We start from the raw sequence: 23,806 nt of genomic DNA on the forward strand, positions 1-23,806 counted from the left end.
CCAAGAGTAGCAAAATCCTAGGAGTATGTTTGTCATGCATCCAGATATTAAAAATGTTGATCTAATTTTCCTAATTTATTTCTCCGGCTAACCCATTTTTTTGTTTTATCTTTTATATGCTAACCCGTTTTGTAGTCTTTTGCCCTTCTTTGCAAGGTGTTGACAAGGTCTGCTTCTCAAGAGTTTTTTTTTTCCTGTACGAACAGTTTATGCTCTATGCACTTTTCTATTCGGATAGATATACTTTTATGTACTCGATTGTACGGTGAAAATATATTATTTTCAATTCAAATTCATTTGTGATGCTCCTCCATAGTTAAAATAATGGCTTAAATATAAGTATTTATATTACCATTCCTTTCTTGAATAGAATAAAACATTAATCTAAGTTCAATTTGTAATTTGTGATTAAACCAGTATCAGCTTTTGGAATCAGAATTCAGAACTTTTTATTTATCTATTGTTTTCTTGTGCAAATTGGAAGCGGTGGTCTATGTGTTTGGTCCCAGCTTTCACCGATGCCATTTTATCTGGCTATGTAAAATGGCCTCTCTGTCGTGTCTTAAAATAAGCACTCGAAACGGCGTCGTCTCTCACACCTAGAATGCTAGAATAGAGACAAAATTACAGAACAGAAACAACCCGCTGAGTGGAGTCCAGCTGTATTGTATCCACCCATTTGAAATTCAAAAACATTTTTACAACTCATTTTTAATTTTGAACGGTTACTTTTCCTCCCGTTTGAATCTTGAAGTGGGCCTGCCCAAGCCAATTAATGACCGTTAGATTCTCTCACAGTGATTAAAAAAATATTATAAGAGTTCCTCACCATTTCTTTTCCCCTCTATAAAACCTCTCTTGTGCCCTTTTTCATTCACCTCCTAATCTTCCTTCTTCACCTCTCCAAAAACGAAATCAAATTTTTGAAAAATGCGTGAAATCCTTCACATCCAAGGTGGTCAGTGTGGCAACCAAATCGGTGCCAAGTTCTGGGAAGTGGTATGTGCCGAGCACGGCATAGACTCCACCGGCCGCTACGAAGGAGACTCAGATCTGCAACTAGAGAGAATCAATGTCTACTACAACGAAGCCAGTTGTGGTAGGTTCGTTCCTCGTGCTGTTCTCATGGATTTAGAGCCTGGAACCATGGATAGCGTCAGATCTGGACCTTATGGTCAGATTTTCCGGCCAGATAACTTTGTTTTTGGCCAGTCTGGAGCTGGTAACAACTGGGCTAAAGGCCATTACACTGAAGGTGCTGAGTTGATCGATTCTGTTCTTGATGTTGTTCGAAAAGAGGCCGAGAACTGTGACTGCTTGCAAGGTATCTTTTTAAAAATTTCAGAATTAACGAAAAATGGTCCTGTTTATGTAATATAATTGTCCTTTTTACTATTTCGATTTTTTTTTTTTTTCGATTGAGGACATTGTTTTGGTGTTGCAGGGTTTCAGGTGTGCCATTCATTAGGAGGTGGAACTGGGTCAGGAATGGGAACACTCTTGATTTCAAAGATAAGGGAAGAGTATCCAGACAGGATGATGTTGACTTTTTCAGTGTTTCCATCTCCTAAGGTGTCTGATACAGTGGTTGAGCCTTATAATGCTACTCTCTCTGTCCATCAACTAGTGGAGAATGCAGATGAGTGTATGGTCCTTGACAATGAGGCTTTGTATGATATCTGTTTCCGAACACTCAAGCTCACTACTCCCAGCTGTAAGCTTTCCCTTATGCTTTCTTTTGTTTTTCGTTATCTTTACAATTTGTTTGCCTTGTATGAAAACTCTACTTAAACGTTTATATTTTTTCTTGGGTTTCATTGAGATGTATGATTGTGATAGACATATGGCTCCAAATAGCCACATGATGGTGTTGCTGAATAGTATGGACCTTTTAAGATTAATGTGAAATTGTCATTTTTTTAGAAGTAATGATGAATGATCGCCGTTTTTTAATTGACCTAAACAAATCTCTTATGAAATTATGTTGTTCGTTTTGACAGTTGGCGATCTTAATCATCTAATATCTGCCACAATGTCGGGTGTTACATGCTGCTTGAGGTTCCCTGGTCAGCTTAACTCTGATCTGCGGAAACTGGCTGTTAATCTCATCCCATTTCCTCGTCTTCACTTCTTCATGGTGGGTTTTGCTCCTCTCACTTCCCGTGGATCACAGCAGTACCGCTCTTTGACAGTCCCTGAGCTCACTCAGCAAATGTGGGATTCAAAGAATATGATGTGTGCTGCTGATCCACGACATGGCCGTTACCTAACTGCGTCAGCAATGTTCCGTGGTAAGATGAGCACCAAGGAAGTAGATGAACAGATGCTGAATGTGCAAAACAAGAACTCTTCATACTTTGTTGAATGGATTCCCCACAATGTCAAGTCCACTGTTTGTGATATTCCTCCTACTGGTCTGAAGATGGCATCTACATTCATCGGAAACTCAACATCTATCCAGGAAATGTTTAGGCGAGTGAGTGAACAATTTACAGCCATGTTCAGGAGGAAGGCTTTCTTGCATTGGTATACTGGAGAAGGTATGGATGAGATGGAGTTCACAGAGGCTGAGAGCAACATGAATGATCTGGTTTCAGAATATCAGCAGTATCAAGATGCAACAGCTGACGAGGAAGAAGATTATGAGGATGAAGAGGAGCAGTATCAGGAGGAGATGTAATAATGATTTGGGAAAATTGCAATATAGCAATTCTTCTTAACCTCAACTTCCAGTTGCTGGTTTTTTTTCCTGTCATTTTAATGATTCAAAAATGCAGACAAGTATGAACAAACTTTTAATTTGTTGTAAACTTCAACTTTCATTTGGAATTTAATGGTAGTATACTACTCCAATATTCTGATTCTTGGGTTATATTGTGCTTATTTTGTTGTATACTACTCCAACATTAACATGACTTCGAAAAACTAGAAGTATTCAAGAGTCAGCATAATTATTCATAGTGAAGTTCATTTTCTGTAAACCAGTTTGAGAATGAAAAGCTTTGGTACTCAAAGGATCACTCTCAATCTACAAGGCTTGTGAATTACAACAATAATCTCAACCAGAAAACAAAGGAGCAGAAGCGCTAAAGAACTTATAAAATATCCTAAGAGAAGGTTGAAATGCAAACAAGATAAAATAATTTATAACATCCAGTCTCCCATTAGATAGATCAATTTTTTTCTTTTTTTCATTATTGAAACAGCGATTGACAAATTTTAGGGTAATCTTGGAAGTTTAAGCAAACAATTGGGGAGGTAACCCTGGGTGGTCGGGTGAGCAACATAGACTCTTGGGTGTATTATTCAAGAGGTCTTAAGTTCGATTCCCTTCGATTGTTAATAGGTGTGGTCATTGGAGAGTTTACTCAGTTGTTAACTTCAGAATCCCGGGAGATTAGTCAAGGTGCTCACGAGCTGGCCCGGACACCCTCAATCACAAAAAAAAAAAAAACCAACTTGGGAAGTATAATAAGTAGGGGTTTTTAATGCAAAATTACAAGTTAAAGATTTACTAATAAAAGGGTACTCTGGAAAAAAGTGTTAGACTTTGCATCCTAAAAATTTTTTTTTTTTTTTTTTTGGGTAATTTCATTCTAAAAATTAAAATTCAGGGGTTTTTGTAGTAAAGTTAAAACCCAGGGTTACCAAATGATATTTGCCCATCTGAAAATAAAACATAAACCTTTAACAAATTAACAAAGCAGCCACTTCACAGCACACTCAGAGAGAAGCAAAGCAACCTAAGATGGCGACTAGTCTCGCAACTAGAGCTTCACCTAATCAATCTCTGAGTCTCTTGAGACTCTCCTTCAACTTCCTCCATAGCTTCAGTACTTCAGCTTCTCCGGCTTCGGCTTCGACTTCTGCTCCGGCTTCCAATAAACCAAAGCGAAGGAAGAAGAAGAACCTGTTCGAGGTGGCTCAGTTTTTGCCCAACTGGGGAATTGGGTATCACATAGCGAAAACTCATTGGGAGAATGTTTCTTACGAGATCACTAAGATCAATCTTTACAAGGTCTCTCTTTTCCTCATTTTTTAATAATTGTTTTCTTCGTTTATGTTGCTTAAATTGTTTCGTTATTATTGTTATTGTTGCTGTTTATTAAGAACAAACCAATGGAGAATGAGCTCATTATATGTGTCCTTGTTAATATGTTTTTGTTTTAATACATTGGGGTTTAGGGTTTAAGGGTAAAGTGTTAATGCTCAAGAGTCCAGTAAGGCTCCTGGGATTAGCACCCTGTAACATAGCATTCTCCTGATGTTGTTGGGTTTTGTTTCAGGATGGTAAGCATGGAAAAGCTTGGGGAATTGCTCATAAAGATGGTCAGTTTTGTTGATTTTTAATATTTTTATCTATAACTTTTGTGGTTTTCTTTGGGTTAACTTTGCTTGATATTAGTTAGGTTTTTTGGCAATTACTTGCTACTGGAAATCAGAAGTTTTATTTGCTACTATTTGTTTTGGCCTAACAAGTTTGTGTTTCATGTGGGATTGTTTTGGATTTTGTATGATTCTGTGTCTAATCTGTTAGACAAACAATTTAATAGGGACTTCCATGATCATTTGATAAGTTTTTGACTGCTTAGCTTGGGAAGCTCTTATAGATTTCTACGGGAACAAAGAAAGTCTACTCATTTTTCACGACACGTGTTTAATTTTTATCGATGTAAATTTCTTTTGCCGTATTTGGACTTTCAACTTGTTGGATTAATTTGTTTATCAAAGTTTTATATCTTTGCCCTCTTTTACTTTCAACTTGTTGGCTGCGTTGCCATGTGATGGCTACTGATTCATTCATTTGAAGTTTTAGTGGCTTAGGAAGCATTGAATTGTGTTATAGTATTGCATTGAGGCAAATTTTGATTTGTACAATGTTAGTAAAAAAATGAATTAAAGTTTCATGAAAGCATCAAGGGTAAGGAGTGGGGGTTTTTTAGTGAAAGATTAAGAAAATGGAGAAAGAAAAATGTTTTCAAGTTAAAAATAAAAATAAATGACACCACTAGCTTCTAAAACTTCTTATTTTGAATAAAAATTGGTGATGATTCTTGTCAGGGCATTATTGCCCAGTCGACGGTGTGAAACAGTGTAGGCTATGGTGGGAGGCACCAAAACATCTATGGCTTACTTTTACTTAATTGGGATGAAGGAGAAGTATTGGTATGTGGTAGTTATTGAGAGTTAGTTACAATTACTTTCTTGCTTCTTTTTAGAAATGCATTAAATTATTGTTGAACATTAGGTGTAGGGTTTTGAATGGAGCTATCATATGGAATCTGAATTCAATTTTGTGTGAAAGGTGCTCCACAAGCATGTTGCCACCTTTGTCTGATAGAATGTATCCAGTGTTCTTGGCCTTAATTGAAGCAATTGATTAACTAAATGATATAATTGATATTTGTATATGGCCTGTGGCAGCTACTCTTGAGATTGAACTATATCTATCCATTTTAGTCCTACTTGAATCTGTACAAACTGCAAAAAATTATACATCACNGTGTTATAGTATTGCATTGAGGCAAATTTTGATTTGTACAATGTTAGTAAAAAAAATGAATGAAAGTTTCATGAAAGCATCAAGGGTAAGGAGTGGGGGTTTTGTAGTGAAAGATTAAGAAAATGGAGAAAGCAAAATGTTTTCAAGTTAAAAATAAAAATAAATGACACCACTAGCTTCTAAAACTTCTTATTTTGAATAAAAATTGGTGATGATTCTTGTCAGGGCATTATTGCCTAGTCGACGGTGTGGAACAGTCTAGGCTATGGTGGGAGGCACCAAAACATCTATGGCTTACTTTTACTTAATTGGGATGAAGGAGAAGTATTAGTATGTGGTAGTTATTGAGAGTTAGTTACAATTACTTTCTTGCTTCTTTTTAGAAATGCATTAAATTATTGTTGAACATTAGGTGTAGGGTTTTGAATGGAGCTATCATATGGAATCTGAATTCAATTTTGTGTGAAAGGTGCTCCACAAGCATGTTGCCACCTTTGTCTGATAGAATGTATCCAGTGTTCTTGGCCTTAATTGAAGCAATTGATTAACTAAATGATGTAATTGATATTTGTATATGGCCTGTGGCAGCTACTCTTGAGATTGAACTATATCTATCCATTTTAGTCCTACTTGAATCTGTACAAACTGCAAAAAATTATACATCACACATCCTGTGAGGTTTCGTTCTCTGTTGAGGTTTTTTTTTTTTTTAAATTAAGGTTGATGATATTGGTGTTTATTACAGGCTTGCCAATTGCAGATGGTCCCAAGAAAATAAGTGGAGTTCACAAACGTTGTTGGAGATACATCCCAAGCTCGATAAAATCAGCTGAAAACACACCAAGGTTAACAACACCAACAGAAAATGCTGCAACAGCTGAGGTTCTAGCAGCTTAATCAATTTCCTTAAATTTTGGTATTGCTTGGCTGACCATCATACTCTGTTGTCCTTGCTCTTGTCCTATGTTTTGCTGTTGCACTCCATCCTTTAAACATGGTAGTGAACTTCAATCAAACCATTTTTGGACTCAAATGATGCTTCCATGTAACATGCCTGTGGCATGAGACTAGACATACTACTAGAAAGGCGAATGAAGGTTTGTAGTCAAGAGTAATATTAAGCAACAGAAATAATTTTATTGAACTTTTCTTCTGTTTGGGGTGAATTTCAGTTTAGACAACACAACATTCTAAGGAATCTAGCTGGTAATTTGTTATGTGTTATTTTTTTATTATTCCCCTAGGTGAGAGTGTACATTTTTCTGGTGATGATTAGGTGCAACTAAAAATTTATGTCAGGCTTGATGCTGTGAATGCTATTGGTGCCTTTTTTCATTCTCCTTGCCACTTATAACTAATGCATCAGTTAAGGGTATTTGTTTGACCATTAATGGTTGGGAGTGTACATTTTTCTGGTTGATGTTGGTTTGGCTTACTGCTTACGGTAATATAAGTCATGGCTGCTGCTTATGGTCAGCATAGCCTAAGCCGGGACCAATTTAGGACTAGAGCTGCAGCAGACCTGGATAATAAATTATGGCTGCTGTTTAAGGTCAGCATAGCCTAGGCCGGGACCAATTTAGGACCAGAGCTGCAGCAGACCTGGTTTGGTGCCATTCTGGCGACCTGCTGCGATTCAGGCCAGATCGCACCTGGCCTGGTGCAATTTGGCCGGACGCGGCCAAGTGCGATTCTGGCTGGATCATACCTAACCTGGTGTGATTCCAGCCAAACTGCACCTGGCACTGAAAAAGAAAAAAAAAAATCAGTTGCTGGCAGGTGCAATTCCAGCCACCAACTGAAATTTTTTTTTTTTTTTTTCAGTTTTGGAATTTCTTTTTTCAAAATTTTCGAAAGTTTTTGTTTTCTTTTTTTACAGTTTTTCAGTTTTTTTCTAGTTTTCAGAAATTACATTTTTATATAATTTTTTGGAGTATTTAATTTTGAATATTTCAGACTTTTTTTATTTTATTTTTCATTAAGTTAATTTTTAATTTTTGAGATTATTAATGTTTCAAAATTTTCAAAAAAAAATATATTTTTATTTCAATTGTTAGATTTTTAGTTTTCACATTATTTTATTATTTTTCCCTTTTCTAAATCTTTTTCAGATTTATTTTTTATTCTTTTATATATATATATATATATTTTTAAGGACTTTCACATGTAAATATAAGATGAAATGTGAAAGATAACGGCTCTGTTTGGTTCACAATTGGGTGTTTTTGGGAAAAGTTTTCTGAAAAAAGTAAAAAAAAAAGTTGATTGGGCGGGTATTACGATGTAGGATTTATAAATTAATAAATACCCCCTATATTTGTTTATTTACAAAACACCCCTTATAATAAAATTTTAAAAGTTAACAAAAAACACCCCAATCCAATGTCAAATACGGACAGCCGGCCACCACCACCGGAGAGTGCCGGGTTCACCGTATTGGCGCATGACCTGCTGGATCTTGCTGGTCGTGCGTCGATATGGCCTTTGCCGGCCAGATCCACGGTGGATCTGGCCGACAAAGGCCAGATCTACGGCCAGATCTGGCCGTATTTCTCGTCAACGACGACCAACAAACGATCATCGTTGATGGTCAACGACGACCGTTTGTGGGCGTCGTTATAAATCGTTGCGGCCAAGATCTGGCCGTCAACGGCCAAATCTTTGGTCTTAGACTGGCCTTTTTCGGCCAGATCCACCATGGATCTGACCGAAAAAGGCTAGATCGGCGCACTACCGGCTAGATTCAGCGGTAGTGCGCCATCTCACAGATTCCGGCCATTTTCGGTAGTGGTGGTCGGAATCTGGTAAATATGAATTATGGGGTGTTTTTGTAATTTTAAATAAATATTTAGGGGTATTTAATAAATTATCAAATTTAAGGGGTTTAAAAAAATTTGAATAATATAGGGGTAGTATTTTCAAAAATTAAAGTTTTTGGGTATTTTACTGTTTAACTTTTTTGGGAATACTAAAAATAGTATTCCCAATTGGCAACCAAACGGAGACAATACACCTAAGTCAGGTGCGATTTGGCCAGCATTTCTTAAGGATTTTTTTTTTTTTTTTTTTCAAAGAAATGTCGGCGGAATGGTAATAGCCCTATGATTAATGAAGTATAAATTTATTAATAAATCAAATTGAAATATATAATGTGTGATTATTGTATGATTGTCACATCAATTTAAGTAGTTGTTAGTTTCTGGCTGTAAAATTCATTTCATTTTTCCTTAAAATCTTCATGATTATGGTACAATTTAAATGACTTTCATGCCATCCTTTTTACAGTGCATGTAGTGGTTTTGTTGATTGCTGAGCCTGCCTACATGAGCTAGCAAGACGATTCCCAAAATGTCTTCTGTAAAGTATTTACCAAAGATAAATGACAAATTGGGTTAGAACATTTTTTATTTTTGTAACCAAGGTGTCCGGCCCAGTTTATGTGTACCTCGACTAATTTTTATGAAAGATTAACAAAATAACCTATCATTACAGTCTTCCACTTAAATCGCGTATGCTCAGTTTAGAACACTGATTTGATTGTAAAAGAGACAAAGAGGATTGTATTGAGAACAATGAGAAGAGACAATACACGAGCAAAACACATCTCGGCATAACTCCCATGTCAAACCAAATCACCATTCTGGAAGGCCAAGTCAAACTTCAAATGTGGTGACACAAAAAGGTATAGTATAGGCAGTGAATCCCAATTCCTATTCCAAACTGCTAACTTCCAACAACGTTCCACAATCTTTAAGACTCCTACATGCCAAAAGCTAACCCCATCTGCTGACACTTGTCACCCATCAAATGACCCAGTTAGAGTTTCGGTACCACCAAGACATCACATCTATAATCCTCTCCTCTCCTCTCCTCCAATGTGTTCATGTCATGATTTTAGAATTTAAAGTTCGGCATTTTATCCTACAAGTTATGTTGATTAGATTCCTTTATTACTCTTGACCTCAAAACTGTCATCACCAACTCCAACTCTCTAGTCCCACCCCTATATATAAATCCATACACACTCATTGTTCTTCATTGCCAAGGTAACCAACAAGGCTAACAACACTTGTTTAGCTCAAAGCTTCCTCACCAAAAATGGCTCTCGTCCTCTTTCTTGCTTTCTCATTCTTCCTTCAAGGAGCACTTGGTACACCCATTACTACTTCTAATGTTTAACTCTCTTCGTTTTATGCTAATACAGTCTTTCGTTTGTCTAATAATCTTCTGTTTTGTTGAACTATGCAGGTGGGATTATATGTGAGAAGTTGCCTACTGAGCTCTGCTCATTTTCGGTGTCGAATTCTGGGAAGCGATGCTTGCTAGAGAACTATGCAGCAAATGATAGAACAGTGGCATATCAATGCAAGACATCTGATGTGTCTGTTGGTGTCATTCATGATTTGATTGAAACTGATGAATGCATTAGCGCATGTGGAGTTGAAAGGAAATCTGTTGGTATTTCATCAGATTTTCTTCTTCAGCCTCACTTCACTGCCAAGCTTTGCTCCCCACAATGCTATCAAGCTTGCCCCAATATTGTTGACCTTTACTTCAACTTGGCTCTTGCAGAAGGTAACTTTTTCTCTTCCACAAGTCTTTTCGAAAGATATTTTGTATGCAGTTTTTGTTTATCATAAAAGAATTTACATTTGTACAGGAGTGCATTTGCCTACTCTGTGTGAAGTACAACTAGCAAATCCAAGGCGTGGCATGGTCGAGATTAAGAGCTCTGGTGCGGTTGCATGTCCTGTTTCTTCCCCAGGTCCCGTTTCTTCCCCAGGTCCCATGTCAGCTGAATTAGACATCTCTCCAGCCCATGCTCCTATTCCAGCTTGATTAAACTCCACAATATGTTACACTTACCTTGCTTTGATTTATCCATTAGATCTCTGTTTTATGTTAAACTTATTATGGGGAGTACTTACTCACCACCACGATATCATATGTAATAGTTACTTTGAAATTTATATATCAGCATATTATTATAAGTGAAAATGCTTCAATCAGCAAGTCTATATTCATTGCCTTATGAAGTAGCAACTTCACCTGGACAACAAAATTTAATCAAATTATTTATATTACCCACTTCAGCTTTCTCTATGTTTAGGTGTAGTACAGGGGTGATAATCCCATATTATAAACAACATTATCTTCTTAATTATAACCTAAAACTTTACATATTATTAAATTAGTATTGTGATTTTGAAGTTGGGCATTAACTATAGAACATTTTATATTACCAAAATAAAGTTTCAGTTTATAAAACGTGCCCATACAGATAAAGTCACTGTTTGCCCTTAGACCATGCTATTGGAATTGCAAATAATCTCTTTTTATTATTATTATTATTATTGGTGTATTTACTATAATTTTAATCTCTGATAGGCTTGTCCTGAAGACGACCTCCATGATTGATGGGGTTCTACTTATTCCACTGGCTCTGCAATATTTTCTTCCTACTAAATTTCGGTTACAGTCGTAAACCATTAAATTTTCTATTCAAATTCGAACTTAAAAAGTTAAAATGCAGATAAACAACAACTAAAAATTAATTAATTATTGTTATTATTGAAGTTCAGGAGGCTCTATATGAAGGTATAGGTAGAATTGGGGAACATAGGAAACTGTTAATGACACTGAAAAGTACTTTTGATACAGAGCTGGTACCCACCTCAGAGGCCTCAGAATTGATGTCTGCAACTCTGCAATATTTAGTTTACTTGCATGCAGTTAACCCAATTAACATTGTTGAGCAAAATCTTTTTGTTTTATTTGGAAATTGTACTGTCAGGCCACAACTAATAATGTGAAACTATTACAAATAACTGATATTTATCTCTTAATTTTAGTTTAATACTTTAATTAGCCCCACAGGCCACAGCCGACAATTCACTTATTATTATTCTCTTCACTACTACTCCAAAGCTTTTGTGTGATGTCTGTCCTTTGCGTTTCTCTTTCACCATCACTGCAAAGACCTGACGCATACCGTACGTACATATATATAAAGAGGGAGACAGTCACTGTATTTTTTGACACCAAAAAGGAGAGAAAAGCCCTTTCAAGTTTCAACATAAACAAAATAATTACTAGCATGCTTATGTTCTTTGTCACTATTGCTTGATTTTTTTTCTTCACTTCACAGAATGTCTACTTCAGAGACTTGCCATGATGACTTGTCAGTCTCCAGCGACTTCTCCGGCGAGATTGGGGAACACTTCCACTCAGATTCTTCGTCTGAGGTGGACTTGGAGAGTGGTGTTTCGTTGGTGGCGCTGCATTTAGATGATAAGTCAGTCAGAGATTGTAGGATTTGCCACTTGGGTTTTGATGGTTATTCTCAAGAGTTTAGGCCTCCCATTGAGTTGGGTTGTTCTTGTAAAGGTGATTTGGGTTCTGCTCACAAACAATGTGCTGAGACTTGGTTTAAGATCAAGGGTAACATGTGAGTCAAAAGACTTCAACTTTATGTTTTATATGAATTTTTATGCTATATTTTTGGTTTTTCTAAGATGGATGCTGACCATTTGTGTATGATGATGAGTTATGAGTACTAAAGGTTTGATCTTTTGCTAGATTTTGTGTAGTTGTTGACCACTATGGATACCCATTTGGTGGTTTTGACTTTTGAGTAATTGTGCTATGTTTTGTGTAATAGAACTGTTTTTTGATGCTAGATTCTGTCTGTTTGTTGACTTATTTTGGATACCAATTAGTTGATTTCGGCATATTGTTAGTGCAAAGGGTCTACCATGGAATCTTGAGTTTGTTGGTTTATATTTGGAGCTACGAATATGCAACTGCCGTCTCTTTAATTTAGTTCTGGTACTCTGTTATTTAATTGTTTACTTATTTTAGGTAAGATGCTTAAAGTATAGGAGAGTAGTCGGTTCCTCCAATTTTGCTTTCGGTGTGCAAATTAGTTCCAGCTATATAGACTTAAATGATAATGTGATTTTGGGGTGAAGGGGGAAAGCATGACTTGGTGGTAGAAGATACTATCGGTTAGAGGATCCTCCCTTTGATTTTTTTACTGATGAACTCTTGGATTCAAATTCCTCCATACTTGAATGCACATGTATCCCAAAACTTTACTTTTCCTCTCTGTTAAGAAGCTGTGATCGCAAAATCTGAATGGTCTTTTCAGTCAAACCCATTAAGTTAATGATCCATCTTTATCTCTCTAGAGAATTATCATCTCGATATAATTTCGCAATGGTACTATAAATCATTTACAGAGAACAAAGTATCAAATGGGAAAAGAAACAAAACTATCATAGTGGAGATGCAGTGGTGGCATCTTCAGAAATTGAAAAGTTCTTAATTTCTATTATGTTCGGAGGTCATTCCACTGTTCTTCATTTTAGTATGAACATGAATGCATATTTGTTGTTCTACTTCCTCACCAGGTACTACAATAAATTTGTGTTGCCAGGACTTGTTTTAACTAACTCAAAATATTGTACATATTGTGGAAATGCTTGGGGTTTGGGAAGAAACGAAGATTGATTGTCACTTATCTTGCAAGTGAGAAGAAAGCAATGTGTTCATCTTGCTGTTTGAACACATGCGAAATAATGGAGACGGAAGTACAGAAGGATGCATTCACGAATTTTTAACCTCAATGTAGTCTTATTTTTGCTGCATGCTGTTAGTGTTTGTACACCAGTTCATTGTGATTTATATTCTTATGTCATCTGACACTTTATTGCTTACTAAATTTTTCTTATTCATTCCAGGATCTGTGAGATTTGTGGCTCCACTGCAGTTAATGTTGCTGGTGAGCAAATAAATCAGTCAAATGGTTTTGCTGCTGCAGCCTCATCAGCATCGGCAGCACCTATGATCTCAGTGGAAACTCGAAACTTCTGGGAGGGCCACCGCATATTGAACTTCTTACTTGCCTGCATGGTGTTTGCCTTTGTCATATCTTGGCTCTTTCACTTCAAAGTCTTATCATGAATGTCAAGAGTGAAGCTTTAGCATTTTGCTCTCATTCCGAGGGACAAGATGTAACTCCCACATGTAATGGTGTTTATATTTGGTCTGTATTTCTACCCGTCCTCAGTCTCCCCTCATCTCTAGCTTAATGTTGTCTGTTATAACACATAGTAGTGAAAAGCCTCTGTGTTCATGAATTGCATGTTATATAAATCTTGCTTTTGAGTGGGAATTGCTTGTCATTGTCTGTGAAATGTGCTACTGGAAGATGGTCAAGAAAAAACCTGTACATACAATTAACCTTGATGGATTCTTCTATGTGAAAAATGTACTTTCGCCAATATATATCTTTACTTGAAATTACAAAAGGAAAGACTAATAGTGGTTTGTGAATTTGTAACTGCAATCAGTTCAATCCATACAGATTTCCTGAAGCCATGGGGGCATGACCAACCCATCTACCATAGCCAAGTTAGATCGCCAAGGCTAGTTGCCATCAATTGGCAATTTCTCTCACTGCTTTGAATCATCATTCTTCCCAACCACAAGCGATTCACTGACCATTGTTACACTATCCATTAATCAATGCAAAGCTACTACTCTATTAGTATATAATCCCATCACTTGGTGATATTGCTTTATCTCTAAACTGACCAATATAAAGGATTACCACTTTCTAGCTCATATAACTATTCCAATGTTATGTGAGCAAACAAGATGGAAGCAACCCCAAATATAATGAAAACATTCATTCGATTATCAAATAGTAATATCACATTTGTCTATAACGAAGAAATAATATGGACTCTACATGTCAAGACTTAATCACTCTTCTGAATCAATGTTCATTGCTTGCCCACGTTCACTTGTTTTAAAATCAGCAACAGCCTTGTCAAAAGTGCTCCTTACATGCTGGCACATTAGCATCAAATCTTGACAAGCATCTTTCAATACCTCTCTTGCCGGATCGCCTGCAAAATTCCAGGCAAGAAAAAGAATTTAACAACAGGAAAAAGGATTTGAAAATGACAATGAACATCAGATAAATTCGTTAACAAGGACAAACTAGAGATTTATTGTGCGAAAAATCAACTCAATAAAGTCTAAATACCAACATCGAAGGTTCTTAGAAATCAAATGAGTACATAGATCACACAAATATAAACTACATACAAGATATCAANATGAACTCCCACATGTAATGGTGTTTATATTTGGTCTCTATTTCTACCCATCCTCAGTCTCCTCTCCTCTCTAGCTCTATGTTGTGTGTTATAACACATAGTAGTGAAAAGCTTCTGTGTTCATGAATTGTATGTTATATAAACCTTGCTTTTGAGTGGGAATTGCTTTTCATTGTCTGTGAAATGTGCTACTGGAAGATGGTCAAGAAAAAACTTGTACATACAATTAACCTAGATGGATTCTTCTATGTGAAAAATGTACTTTCTCCAATATATATCTTTACTTGAAATTACAAAAGGAAAGACTAATAGTGATTTGTGAATTTGTAACTGCAATCAGTTCAATCCATACAGATTTCCTGAAGCCATGGGGGCATGACCAACCCATCTACCATAGCCAAGTTAGATCACAAAGGCTAGTTGCCATCAATTGGCAATTTCTCTCACTGCTTTGAATCATCATTCTTCGCAACCACAAGCGTTTCACTGACCATTGTTACACTATCCATTAATCAATGCAAAGCTACCACTCTATTAGTATATAATCCCATCACTTGGTGATTTTGCTTTATCTCTAAACTGACCAATATAAAGGATTACCACTTTCTAGCTCATATAACTATTCCAATGTTATGTTAGCAAACAAGATGGAAGCAACCCCAAATATAATGAAAACATTCATTCGATTATCAAATAGTAATATCACATTTGTCTATAACGAAGAAATAATATGGACTCTACATGTCAAGACTTAATCACTCTTCTGAATCAATGTTCATTGCTTGCCCACGTTCACTTGTTTTAAAATCAGCAACAGCCTTGTCAAAAGTGCTCCTTACATGCTGGCACATTAGCATCAAATCTTGACAAGCATCTTTCAATACCTCTCTTGCCGGATCGCCTGCAAAATTCCAGGCAAGAAAAAGAATTTAACAACAGGAAAAAGGATTTGAAAATGACAATGAACATCAGATAAATTTGTTAACAAGGACAAACTAGAGATTTATTGTGCGAAAAAATCAACTCAATAAAGTCTAAATACCAACATCGAAGGTTCTTAGAAATCAAATGAGTACATAGATCACACAAATATAAACTACATACAAGATATCAACGTCTATTCAAAACCTAAAATCTAGTAGTTAAATGGTTTTTGCCAGAGGCTGGAGGCCTAGATAATGTTCCTGCTAAGCATTTGTCCAGAGACAGCCAATGGCTCCAATTCACAGAAAAGTCAACTTAAAACAGCAGTACATACAATTTTTATCAAAAAACCATGTAAGATAGATGAAAAAAGACAGCAGCATATATTTAATGCTATTATAATGCAAACTGATGAAAATATTAATGATTGGGCGAGACTTAGGCAGAAATTCAAAGAGAAGTCGTCAATACAACTGTCATTTATGTTGCTACATACAGTTGTAACTGGGTATGTTACCTGTTGTCTGGACTCTAATGTTGACTCGAGCATCTGAAGGATGAGGAATGCTGTACCCACAGAACGTTACTCTTGGACTGCAAAATTGCAGCACGATTGTTCTTAGAACATCATTCATGTACAAATATTCCACAAAAGAAAAGGCAATATTGTTGAGACAAAAGGAGCAGGAGAAAAATCTTCGAGGATTTCTAACAAGTTTATAGTTCTCTCACATGTCAGCCAATGAAACAAATTTCATTCAGAGATACTCAGGATCCTTGACAAGTTTAATTTTACTGAACCAAAGAGAACAATAATGTAAAGCAAATGAATAAGGGTCTGTTTTCTTGACCCAAAACCCAGCATTCTGCTGTAACTTTCTACGATTTTCATTCCCAAAATTATCAAGAGAAAAAGGTAATTCCATGACAGCAAATATGAATCAAAGTTTTGGTTTGTCACAATTCATCTATCCCAAAAAGCAAACAAATTAATTAAACATTTTAATTGCAGCACAAATTGATCCGGAATAGAAAACTTAACTTTCAGCTAAATTCAGACAAGAACTGAAAACTTGCAGAGTTACATAAGTAAAGACAAACATCAACAGAAACATATCTTAAAGAAATAATTGAATACTAACTCTTGATTTAAGGTGAATCTAACAGCATTAGCAAGAGTATGATCCTCTTCAGTCAAAGAAAACGTGGCATTACTTTGATCCCCAAACGCGCCGTGCTCCATTGCCACTAACAACTTGATATTCTGCAACCAAATTCAAACAACCCCTACACCTTAATATAACCCAAAAAAAAAAAAGCAGTTTGTTCCCGGCAATCAACGTCAAAACTAAACACCAAGTACTTTACCAATTGAAACACAAGACAAACAAATCTTAACACCAAATGTGAGAATTCCAGGGCTTTTATGGAAAGTGCTTTTTGGGTAAGAAAAGAAGGAGAATGATGATTGATTAGTTTACCTGAGTTTGGTCTTGTGACTGCAGAAGCAGAACCCCTACAAAACCCCAGAACCCTTAAATTTCCTAACAAATACAAAACAAGAGAAATTTTAACATGTTTCTACTTGTAGGAATGAACATGTGACACGTCAGGTTTTTGAAGAGACAAATTACAGTTTAATCCCCAACTTAAAGTAGTTATTGCTAGGTGGCATCTAGTAGTGGACTCTCTCCTAAAACCCTATGCCATACCGTCTCTCACATATCAGTATATAAATTTTGAAAGTTAGGGTTTTGTGATGTTCCACTTCGGCTGGTAAGAAGGATCCTTAAATCCTAACAGAAATTTAGTAATTGATCTCTCGTAGGTAAGATATCTTAATTCTTATAATCCTTAATTGATTTTTTTTTTTTTTTTTAATTGGGTTTATCTTTTTTTGTTCAGAGTGTAATGGCTGCCAACAATCCGCTGGGTATAGATAAAGAACAGGTGGGTTCTTTTGTCTTCTTTGTTTGGTAATTTTGAAAGAATGAAAAGGAACTTAAGTTATTTTTGGAAATGGGTTAAGTTAGCTTAGCCTCTTTGAAAGTTTATGAATTTCGATTTAAAATTTGTGTATGGATTGTTTATTGATTGTTTTTTATTTTTTTATTTTTTGGTAATTATGCAGGCCTTTGGTATGGCAGAAACTGAAATGGAGTATAGAGTAGAATTGTTTAACAGGTAGGTAAATGCTTCGCATTATGTTGATGAGATGATGCATGCTTGATTCTCTATATGCTAATTTTATCCTTCAGAAAAATTCTAAATCACTGCTATCGTGTTCGGTAGGATGGAATTTTAACTGTGGGGAGTTGGAGATACTATTCTTACTTTGGGTTGATTTCATTGTGCCAAACTCTGCTTCAGCATCTGTTTGTAGGTCACTGTTCAAGATATCAAATGAGAGCTTTGTCGCTTTCCTTCTATCTTGAGCTTTTTTAGAGGGCTTATTTAAATATCTAACGACCATCTAAGATGCTTTTACTAATTATTAGAAGAAAGAAAATTTGTAAAATGCTAATGAAATATACCAAGATAAGAATCATAGAAGTATATGGAAAAGCTATTGGTATACTTACTTTTTGATGGAGTCTAGAGACTAAGGAGAGGTGAGGATTTAGATGTTGCAATCTAAGCAAACCCAACGATAGTAAAGTTGTATCTTTGTTAAATATGTATTGGACAGATTCACCTGAGCTATCATATTGATCACTAGTTGAATTTCATTTAGGAAGATTGTAGCTTACCATTCTATGGCTATGCTGTGCACTTCTATTAAGAAGTTAAAATTGACAATTCATTTGGTGATAAATGGTTCTAGTTAGTATGTATTGCAAGTTTGCCTAAGTCTGTTTTATTGTTTTGCTTCAGGCTTGCTCAGACATGTTTCAATAAGTGTGTTGACAAAAGGTAAGTTTTTTTTTGGCATTTTTGTCCAGTTGATCTGTTTCTCCTTTTATCTTTAAGTTGATGAATTCCCTTAACATTGCTAATGTTATCTTTTTGTTTAGGGGAATGATTTGAGTGTTAATTAATTCTTTCTGTTATTAGGTACAAGGAGTCTGAGCTAAATATGGGTGAAAATAGTTGCATTGATCGGTGTGTTTCGAAGTATTGGCAGGTAACCTTTAAATACGCACAGAAATATATAAATTGGATGAAGTGATGCTAAAAGTATTTAGGGGCTCCTTCTTACAAAGAAAATATACAATTTTGTAATGGATCTGAAATTAAAATCTAAATTATCTGGTTGTGCGCTCAGATCTAGTGTAGACTAATTCCTGTTTATCATGTCTAAGTCTTAGAATCAGAAATGTTGTACGTGAAATCGTTTTAACTGCAATTATGAATTTATCAGTTGAGAGGTTGCAGGCAGTTGGTTCATCGTTATATAATTAAAATCCCTTTTGCTCTTTTTCCAGGTTAATAGTATGATTGGGCAGCTGCTCAGTGCTGGTGGTCGGCCTCCAATGTAAAACTTTGGCATATTCCTGCAAGTTCGTTTTTTAATTCAAAGCATACTAGGCCTGCTGTTAAGAATGGAGACTAAAACTATTGAGGTCATTGTATTGTTGTTTGCGAGAATTTATATTGGTTAACTTTTGCAATCTGATAAAGATTTTGGTATTTGGAATGAGTAATTTTTTCTTAGGACTAATAATTAATTCGAGGTTTCAACTTTCAACTAATTCTTAAATAGTGTGAATGTTAACAGTGGAGCATTGCTCAGTTTGTGCATTCAGCAGTCAATAATCAAACGGTATTCCCATATTCATACTCAGGTCATGTTGGTTTAGATAGTCAATAATAAAAAATGGGGGTTATGACAATAAATCATCTCCATTAATGTTCTAGTATTCTACATTCAACAATAATATTAAGGTCCAGCTATGGTAGTGGAGACGTATTTCCCTGTTGCCAAGCTCAAAAATCCATTGGCCATCATCACTAACAACAAAATACAGCAGATGACTTGAGGAGAAGTGAAGAGAATAAGGGACTTCTGGTTCTAGATTGTGAGAAATAAATAAAATGGAAACATCCACCAACATCAATATATAAAATATTACAACTAATCCTGTGGTGCCGCAGAAACTCGAATGCCAAAAAGGAAATAGAAAGAGGTAGATTAGATACAAGGAATATTCAGATGAAATAACCAAAGCAAAAAACCTATTTACTTGTTCAGTTTCTATGTTTTTTGGCTTCCAAGTTTGTTCCATCTTTTAGAGTTTCCTGTGCATCATTATTCATCCCGAGGCTAAAGAGGGCAGCAGCTTGAAGATAGAAGGATGTGGGCCACTCTGGAGATACAACTTGAGCTTGCATTGCATCTCCAAGAGCTTCTTGAGGCATGTCACTGAGCAAGTAGCATAAGCAGCGTCTGGCAAACACTGTTGGCGATACCATCGTCCCGCCATCAATGAACTACACAGAAACAAATCGTATTCACCAGTCAGTAGAAACCGGAACAAATGCTGGTCTCGATATGGCTGGGTGTGGACAGAAAGTGGCCATTTAGTTATGAATTTGGTTTTTATTGAGGATGTGTTTCAAAAAGACATTCTTACTGAAGAAGCAAACATCCCCAATGCTTTAATCATTATAATGGTAGCATGGCAATCCAATAATGAGCTGATCTTTTGCCAGATCAATAAGTGATTTAGATTGCATTCAGATCAAGCTTTTGTTGAATGGATGACTTACATGTGTATAACATTCAATAGCAGTGGGAAAGTCTTTAGCTCGAAAAGCAGCATCTCCACGTTTCTTAGAATTCAATGTCTCTTGTATTTGATCTGTCCACATCTGGAAAGAAAGCTGCAAGGCAAATAATTTCAAAAGAGACGTTTGTGAGGAAACAGATATGCATGAGGAATTGAGTCAAAAGTTCTGTGGGACCTCAAATAATCAAAATACTTTTGCTGCACAACTTCTGTATTTTATGATGAATTGGTTAGCACCAAAGGAAAGAAATGTATTTTCGAATGATCACCCCTGAGATCTCCTAGAATAATCATAATAAGGGCCCGTCACAAGCATAGTGTATATGGGGTTTTGTATAGAATAGATATAGAAACTCAAAATTGATCATCGAGTCACAAACAGCTTTGAGTACTTAAGCAATCAATAGGTTTTTTTTTTTTTTTTTTTTTCAGTTGTCTTTTGTTTTGGCATCAGTTTGCAATAAAAGAACCCTAGAATTGGAAATTACTAACCTCATTTGCAATTCCCTCGTCATCCTTGTATCCAACCTTCTCCAATAATTCATGTATTGCAGTAAGGTCAAGTCTTGAACAAGCATCACCAAGAGGTGTTAAAATCACTGTTTGTTGCTTGGCGGATGCAGTTCCATGTGGAATACCCATCAAAGTGTGTGATGGAACCTATTTACACACCAGCAAATGAGATTATTAATATCTTCAAGTTAATCAACTTAGATGCACCAGCCCTGAAAAGTATATATCAGCAATCAAACTTCTATACTAACTTAGTAATGCACGAAATTCAGCCCTTGAGGTTTATTAGAGACTTCTTATTGTCCAAATGGTAACATTTACTAAATTAGCATTTACTAATTATAGTTTACAATTTCTTTCAACAGCTTAAAATTAGTGCAAGCATGATGAAAAGTAAATACTCTATTAACTTTACAAGACTTTGAAAGAAATTAAATGAGACCCCTTACAGGGCTATGGATAGGTATTAAATCTTTCAAAGAAGTTGGTGTACCTCAGTTTCTTTCTGAAGAGGACTGAGAGATGCCACAAGAGACTTTGCATTTGGCCTTTCACGAGCTTCGTACTGCAAACACCTTGAAGCTAACCGCACTAGTTCAGTTCCATCATCGTTTGAGAAATGACCCTCCAAACATGAGTCCATCAGCATCAGAAAATTTTTTCCACGTATGAGGTCAAGAGCCTGCCAAAAGAATTTAAGTATTGAACTAAAAATCAAAAGCATAAAATTACTTCTAGCTGAATAATTTAGACAGAATTGCAAAGAACATTTTATAGTGGAAATCTCCACCTTAACTAAAGCAAAATATAAAGAAGAAGCATTTACATGACTTGGGGGAATGTGTTTGCCACTAAGAAGATCAAGCAACAGGGTGCCAAAGCTGTAAACAACACTCTCTGGTGTTACCCTCCCTGCCATTGGGAAATATCAACATCAGCCAACGTAAAGAACCAGTAGCTCACATATGAGAGTGTGCAATACACACTATTGAAAGCAGTTCCCTGTTTCGCAGCAGCAATTACCTGTTCTCAAGTATTCTGGAGGGGTGAAAGCCAAGTTCGTACTGTAGCTCTTGCCATCTCTACTGTTCTTCATAAGGCCAAAGGTGGAGAGTCTGGGGTTGCCATCCTGTCAAGTGCTGATACTATTAGTAGCCTACAAAAAAAAGGGACAAGTTTTTGACAAATGCTCCAAGCCAAAGTACCTGATCGAACAAAATTCTGTAAGCATTAAGGTCATGATATAATGCCCTCCCTTTACTGCTGCAATATTCCAGAGCTTGTGCCAGATACAGAGCCACTCTCAGCCTCATCGACCACTTCATGGGTTGGTTCTCCCCTGAATATTTCAACCATTAGAGGAAAAAGATTTAAAATTTTAAAAAAGGCACATTACACCAGAAAGTAATTTTCTTATGTGAAAATTTTCCATGCCACAAATGGAATCAGTACCAAATAAAGGAGGTAATTTAGTTTATGTACTTAAGGCCCATCTATCAGTACTAAGTATTTTTGGGTAAATATACCAAAAATAATATAACAAAAAGCTGCAATCAAACTCAAACTAGCAAACAAACAAGTAAACAGAACAAGAATGCTACATGAAAACATAGAGAGCAATTAGTAAAGATTATTTACAATGAAATAGATGCTTAGATAGAGTGTCATTGGGCATAAACTCAGCCACCAGTAATCTCTCCTCTCCTTCACAGCAACTCCCTATCAGATTCGCCAACCTCTCGCTCCTCAACTGCCCCACTGCTCTTGACTCCTCCTATAGGACAAAGTTTAAAAAAATAAAAAATAAAATAAAATAAAATTAATCATTTCTTAGAATTAGCAAGATATTTTCTAGGTGGCACTGTTTGGTTACTCCTTTGTTTACTTATGAAACTTAAAACCAAAAATGTAGTTCGGTTGCTGGGTGAAAGAGTAGAAAGAGGTGAGCACAAACAAGGAATTGTCTTGAATCAGGCCAAGCCGATCTATTGAAACGTTTGATGGCGATCCAGCGATCTTCATCAGCAAGCCTCCCTTTATAAACCACATTAGGTGCTTTCTCGCCGTGCTCCGAGACTATGTTGTCCATACAGAATCCTGACGTGGCAGCTCTCAGTTGGTCCAAACTAAACTCTCGGTAAGCCGGCAACGCGTCCGCGCTCCCATTCTCTACCAAGCCAAAAACATATAACCACACGCAGCAGAACTTTTTAAGCTCTTAAAGTTGGAAAGTCTTAACATGAACTTTCTCGGGAAAATATAAGATTTTCCAGAGAAAATGAGAAGAAAGTTGAAGCTTTATCAACTTACCGAGATCCGAGGAGTCATGGAGGTTTGACTTGAGATTTGACGGCCACCAACAGAGAGACAACTTGGAGCACCGAGCTCCCATTGGCTAGTAAGTAAGAAGAGCTCTTTTTGTTTGGTTTTTTTATAACTAAAACTTTGTTTCACTTTGTAGGAAAGGAAGCAAGAGTTGAGAGAGAAAGAGAGAAAGGGAGAAGGAGAGATGTTAGCAAAGAGTGGGAAAATGGGTGACCAAAATATAAGAGTGTAAAAGCGGCAGTGTGTTTGGGAAGCGAGAAAGTGAGAGAAAATTTAAAAAAAGAAACTTTTTGGATCCAAGGTTTCTCTCTCTGTTTTTCGCCAACTCATCCTTCTCCCAAATTTTGCTTTTCATATTTTAAAACAATATATATATAGAATTTGATAGTCCCATTATATATACACTATAACATTCTGTTGAAATGATAATGTAGAACAAATATAATTTGTATGAAAAAATAAAATTAAATTGATTTAGTGGTAGGGGAAAAGGTGTGACACTTTTAAGCCACAATTAGTGAGCATTGTGGGTTGTCAAAATTTTATTGCTTTTACTTTTGGATGATATTTTATAATATTATATAATTATTCTTTATTATTGTTTTCCTGGATGGTGTTTAGGTATTTTTCTTTTTTATAATCGGGTGCTTGAAACAGTTTATACGGATTTCAATTAATCTAAT

General features: G+C 36.0%; 7 protein-coding genes across 8 annotated transcripts; 5 read left to right on the forward strand and 2 right to left on the reverse strand.

The window, feature by feature from the left end:
* Positions 1-835: 835 nt before the first annotated feature.
* Positions 836-2,865, forward strand: LOC116144939 (tubulin beta-2 chain). Its single transcript, XM_031430377.1, has 3 exons — positions 836-1,324; positions 1,445-1,714; positions 2,001-2,865. The coding sequence occupies exons 1-3, from the start codon at positions 931-933 to the stop codon at positions 2,678-2,680; spliced, it is 1,344 nt and encodes a 447-aa protein (XP_031286237.1). The 5' UTR covers positions 836-930; the 3' UTR covers positions 2,681-2,865.
* A 793-nt stretch (positions 2,866-3,658) lies between these two features.
* LOC116145003 lies at positions 3,659-6,647 on the forward strand. The gene is made up of 3 exons (XM_031430456.1): positions 3,659-4,018; positions 4,287-4,329; positions 6,249-6,647. The coding sequence occupies exons 1-3, from the start codon at positions 3,749-3,751 to the stop codon at positions 6,398-6,400; spliced, it is 465 nt and encodes a 154-aa protein (XP_031286316.1). The 5' UTR covers positions 3,659-3,748; the 3' UTR covers positions 6,401-6,647.
* A 2,907-nt stretch (positions 6,648-9,554) lies between these two features.
* LOC116145104 lies at positions 9,555-10,478 on the forward strand. The gene is made up of 3 exons (XM_031430547.1): positions 9,555-9,653; positions 9,752-10,078; positions 10,164-10,478. Exons 1-3 carry the CDS (start codon positions 9,602-9,604, stop codon positions 10,340-10,342), a joined length of 558 nt encoding a protein of 185 aa, XP_031286407.1. The 5' UTR covers positions 9,555-9,601; the 3' UTR covers positions 10,343-10,478.
* Positions 10,479-11,462: 984 nt separating this feature from the next.
* Positions 11,463-13,731, forward strand: LOC116145101 (E3 ubiquitin-protein ligase MARCH2-like). Its single transcript, XM_031430544.1, has 2 exons — positions 11,463-11,951; positions 13,246-13,731. The coding sequence occupies exons 1-2, from the start codon at positions 11,653-11,655 to the stop codon at positions 13,466-13,468; spliced, it is 522 nt and encodes a 173-aa protein (XP_031286404.1). The 5' UTR covers positions 11,463-11,652; the 3' UTR covers positions 13,469-13,731.
* A 1,566-nt stretch (positions 13,732-15,297) lies between these two features.
* LOC116145103 (DNA-directed RNA polymerases I and III subunit RPAC2) lies at positions 15,298-17,157 on the reverse strand. 2 transcript variants are annotated; one of them, XM_031430545.1, is made up of 4 exons: positions 17,037-17,157; positions 16,698-16,819; positions 16,073-16,149; positions 15,298-15,532 (listed from the first exon to the last, which is right to left on the reverse strand). In XM_031430545.1, exons 2-4 carry the CDS (start codon positions 16,796-16,798, stop codon positions 15,387-15,389), a joined length of 324 nt encoding a protein of 107 aa, XP_031286405.1. In that variant the 5' UTR covers positions 16,799-16,819; positions 17,037-17,157; the 3' UTR covers positions 15,298-15,386. The 2 variants fall into 2 exon arrangements, with proteins under 2 accessions (XP_031286405.1, XP_031286406.1); XM_031430546.1 differs by lacking the exon at positions 17,037-17,157 and adding an exon at positions 16,924-16,986.
* A 107-nt stretch (positions 17,158-17,264) lies between these two features.
* Positions 17,265-19,209, forward strand: LOC116144951 (mitochondrial import inner membrane translocase subunit TIM10). Its single transcript, XM_031430395.1, has 6 exons — positions 17,265-17,383; positions 17,461-17,505; positions 17,687-17,739; positions 18,430-18,468; positions 18,610-18,679; positions 18,981-19,209. The coding sequence occupies exons 2-6, from the start codon at positions 17,467-17,469 to the stop codon at positions 19,032-19,034; spliced, it is 255 nt and encodes an 84-aa protein (XP_031286255.1). The 5' UTR covers positions 17,265-17,383; positions 17,461-17,466; the 3' UTR covers positions 19,035-19,209.
* Positions 19,210-19,353: 144 nt separating this feature from the next.
* Positions 19,354-23,491, reverse strand: LOC116144950 (serine/threonine-protein kinase BSK5). The gene is made up of 10 exons (XM_031430394.1): positions 23,109-23,491; positions 22,753-22,967; positions 22,437-22,572; positions 22,004-22,137; positions 21,822-21,927; positions 21,625-21,710; positions 21,292-21,480; positions 20,778-20,945; positions 20,266-20,379; positions 19,354-19,986 (listed from the first exon to the last, which is right to left on the reverse strand). The coding sequence occupies exons 1-10, from the start codon at positions 23,188-23,190 to the stop codon at positions 19,744-19,746; spliced, it is 1,473 nt and encodes a 490-aa protein (XP_031286254.1). The 5' UTR covers positions 23,191-23,491; the 3' UTR covers positions 19,354-19,743.
* Between the last annotated feature and the right edge of the window lie 315 nt (positions 23,492-23,806).

This window comes from Pistacia vera, unplaced genomic scaffold (genome assembly GCF_008641045.1).
Source record: "Pistacia vera cultivar Batoury unplaced genomic scaffold, PisVer_v2 Contig46, whole genome shotgun sequence".
NCBI classification, from domain to species: Eukaryota; Viridiplantae; Streptophyta; class Magnoliopsida; order Sapindales; family Anacardiaceae; genus Pistacia; species Pistacia vera.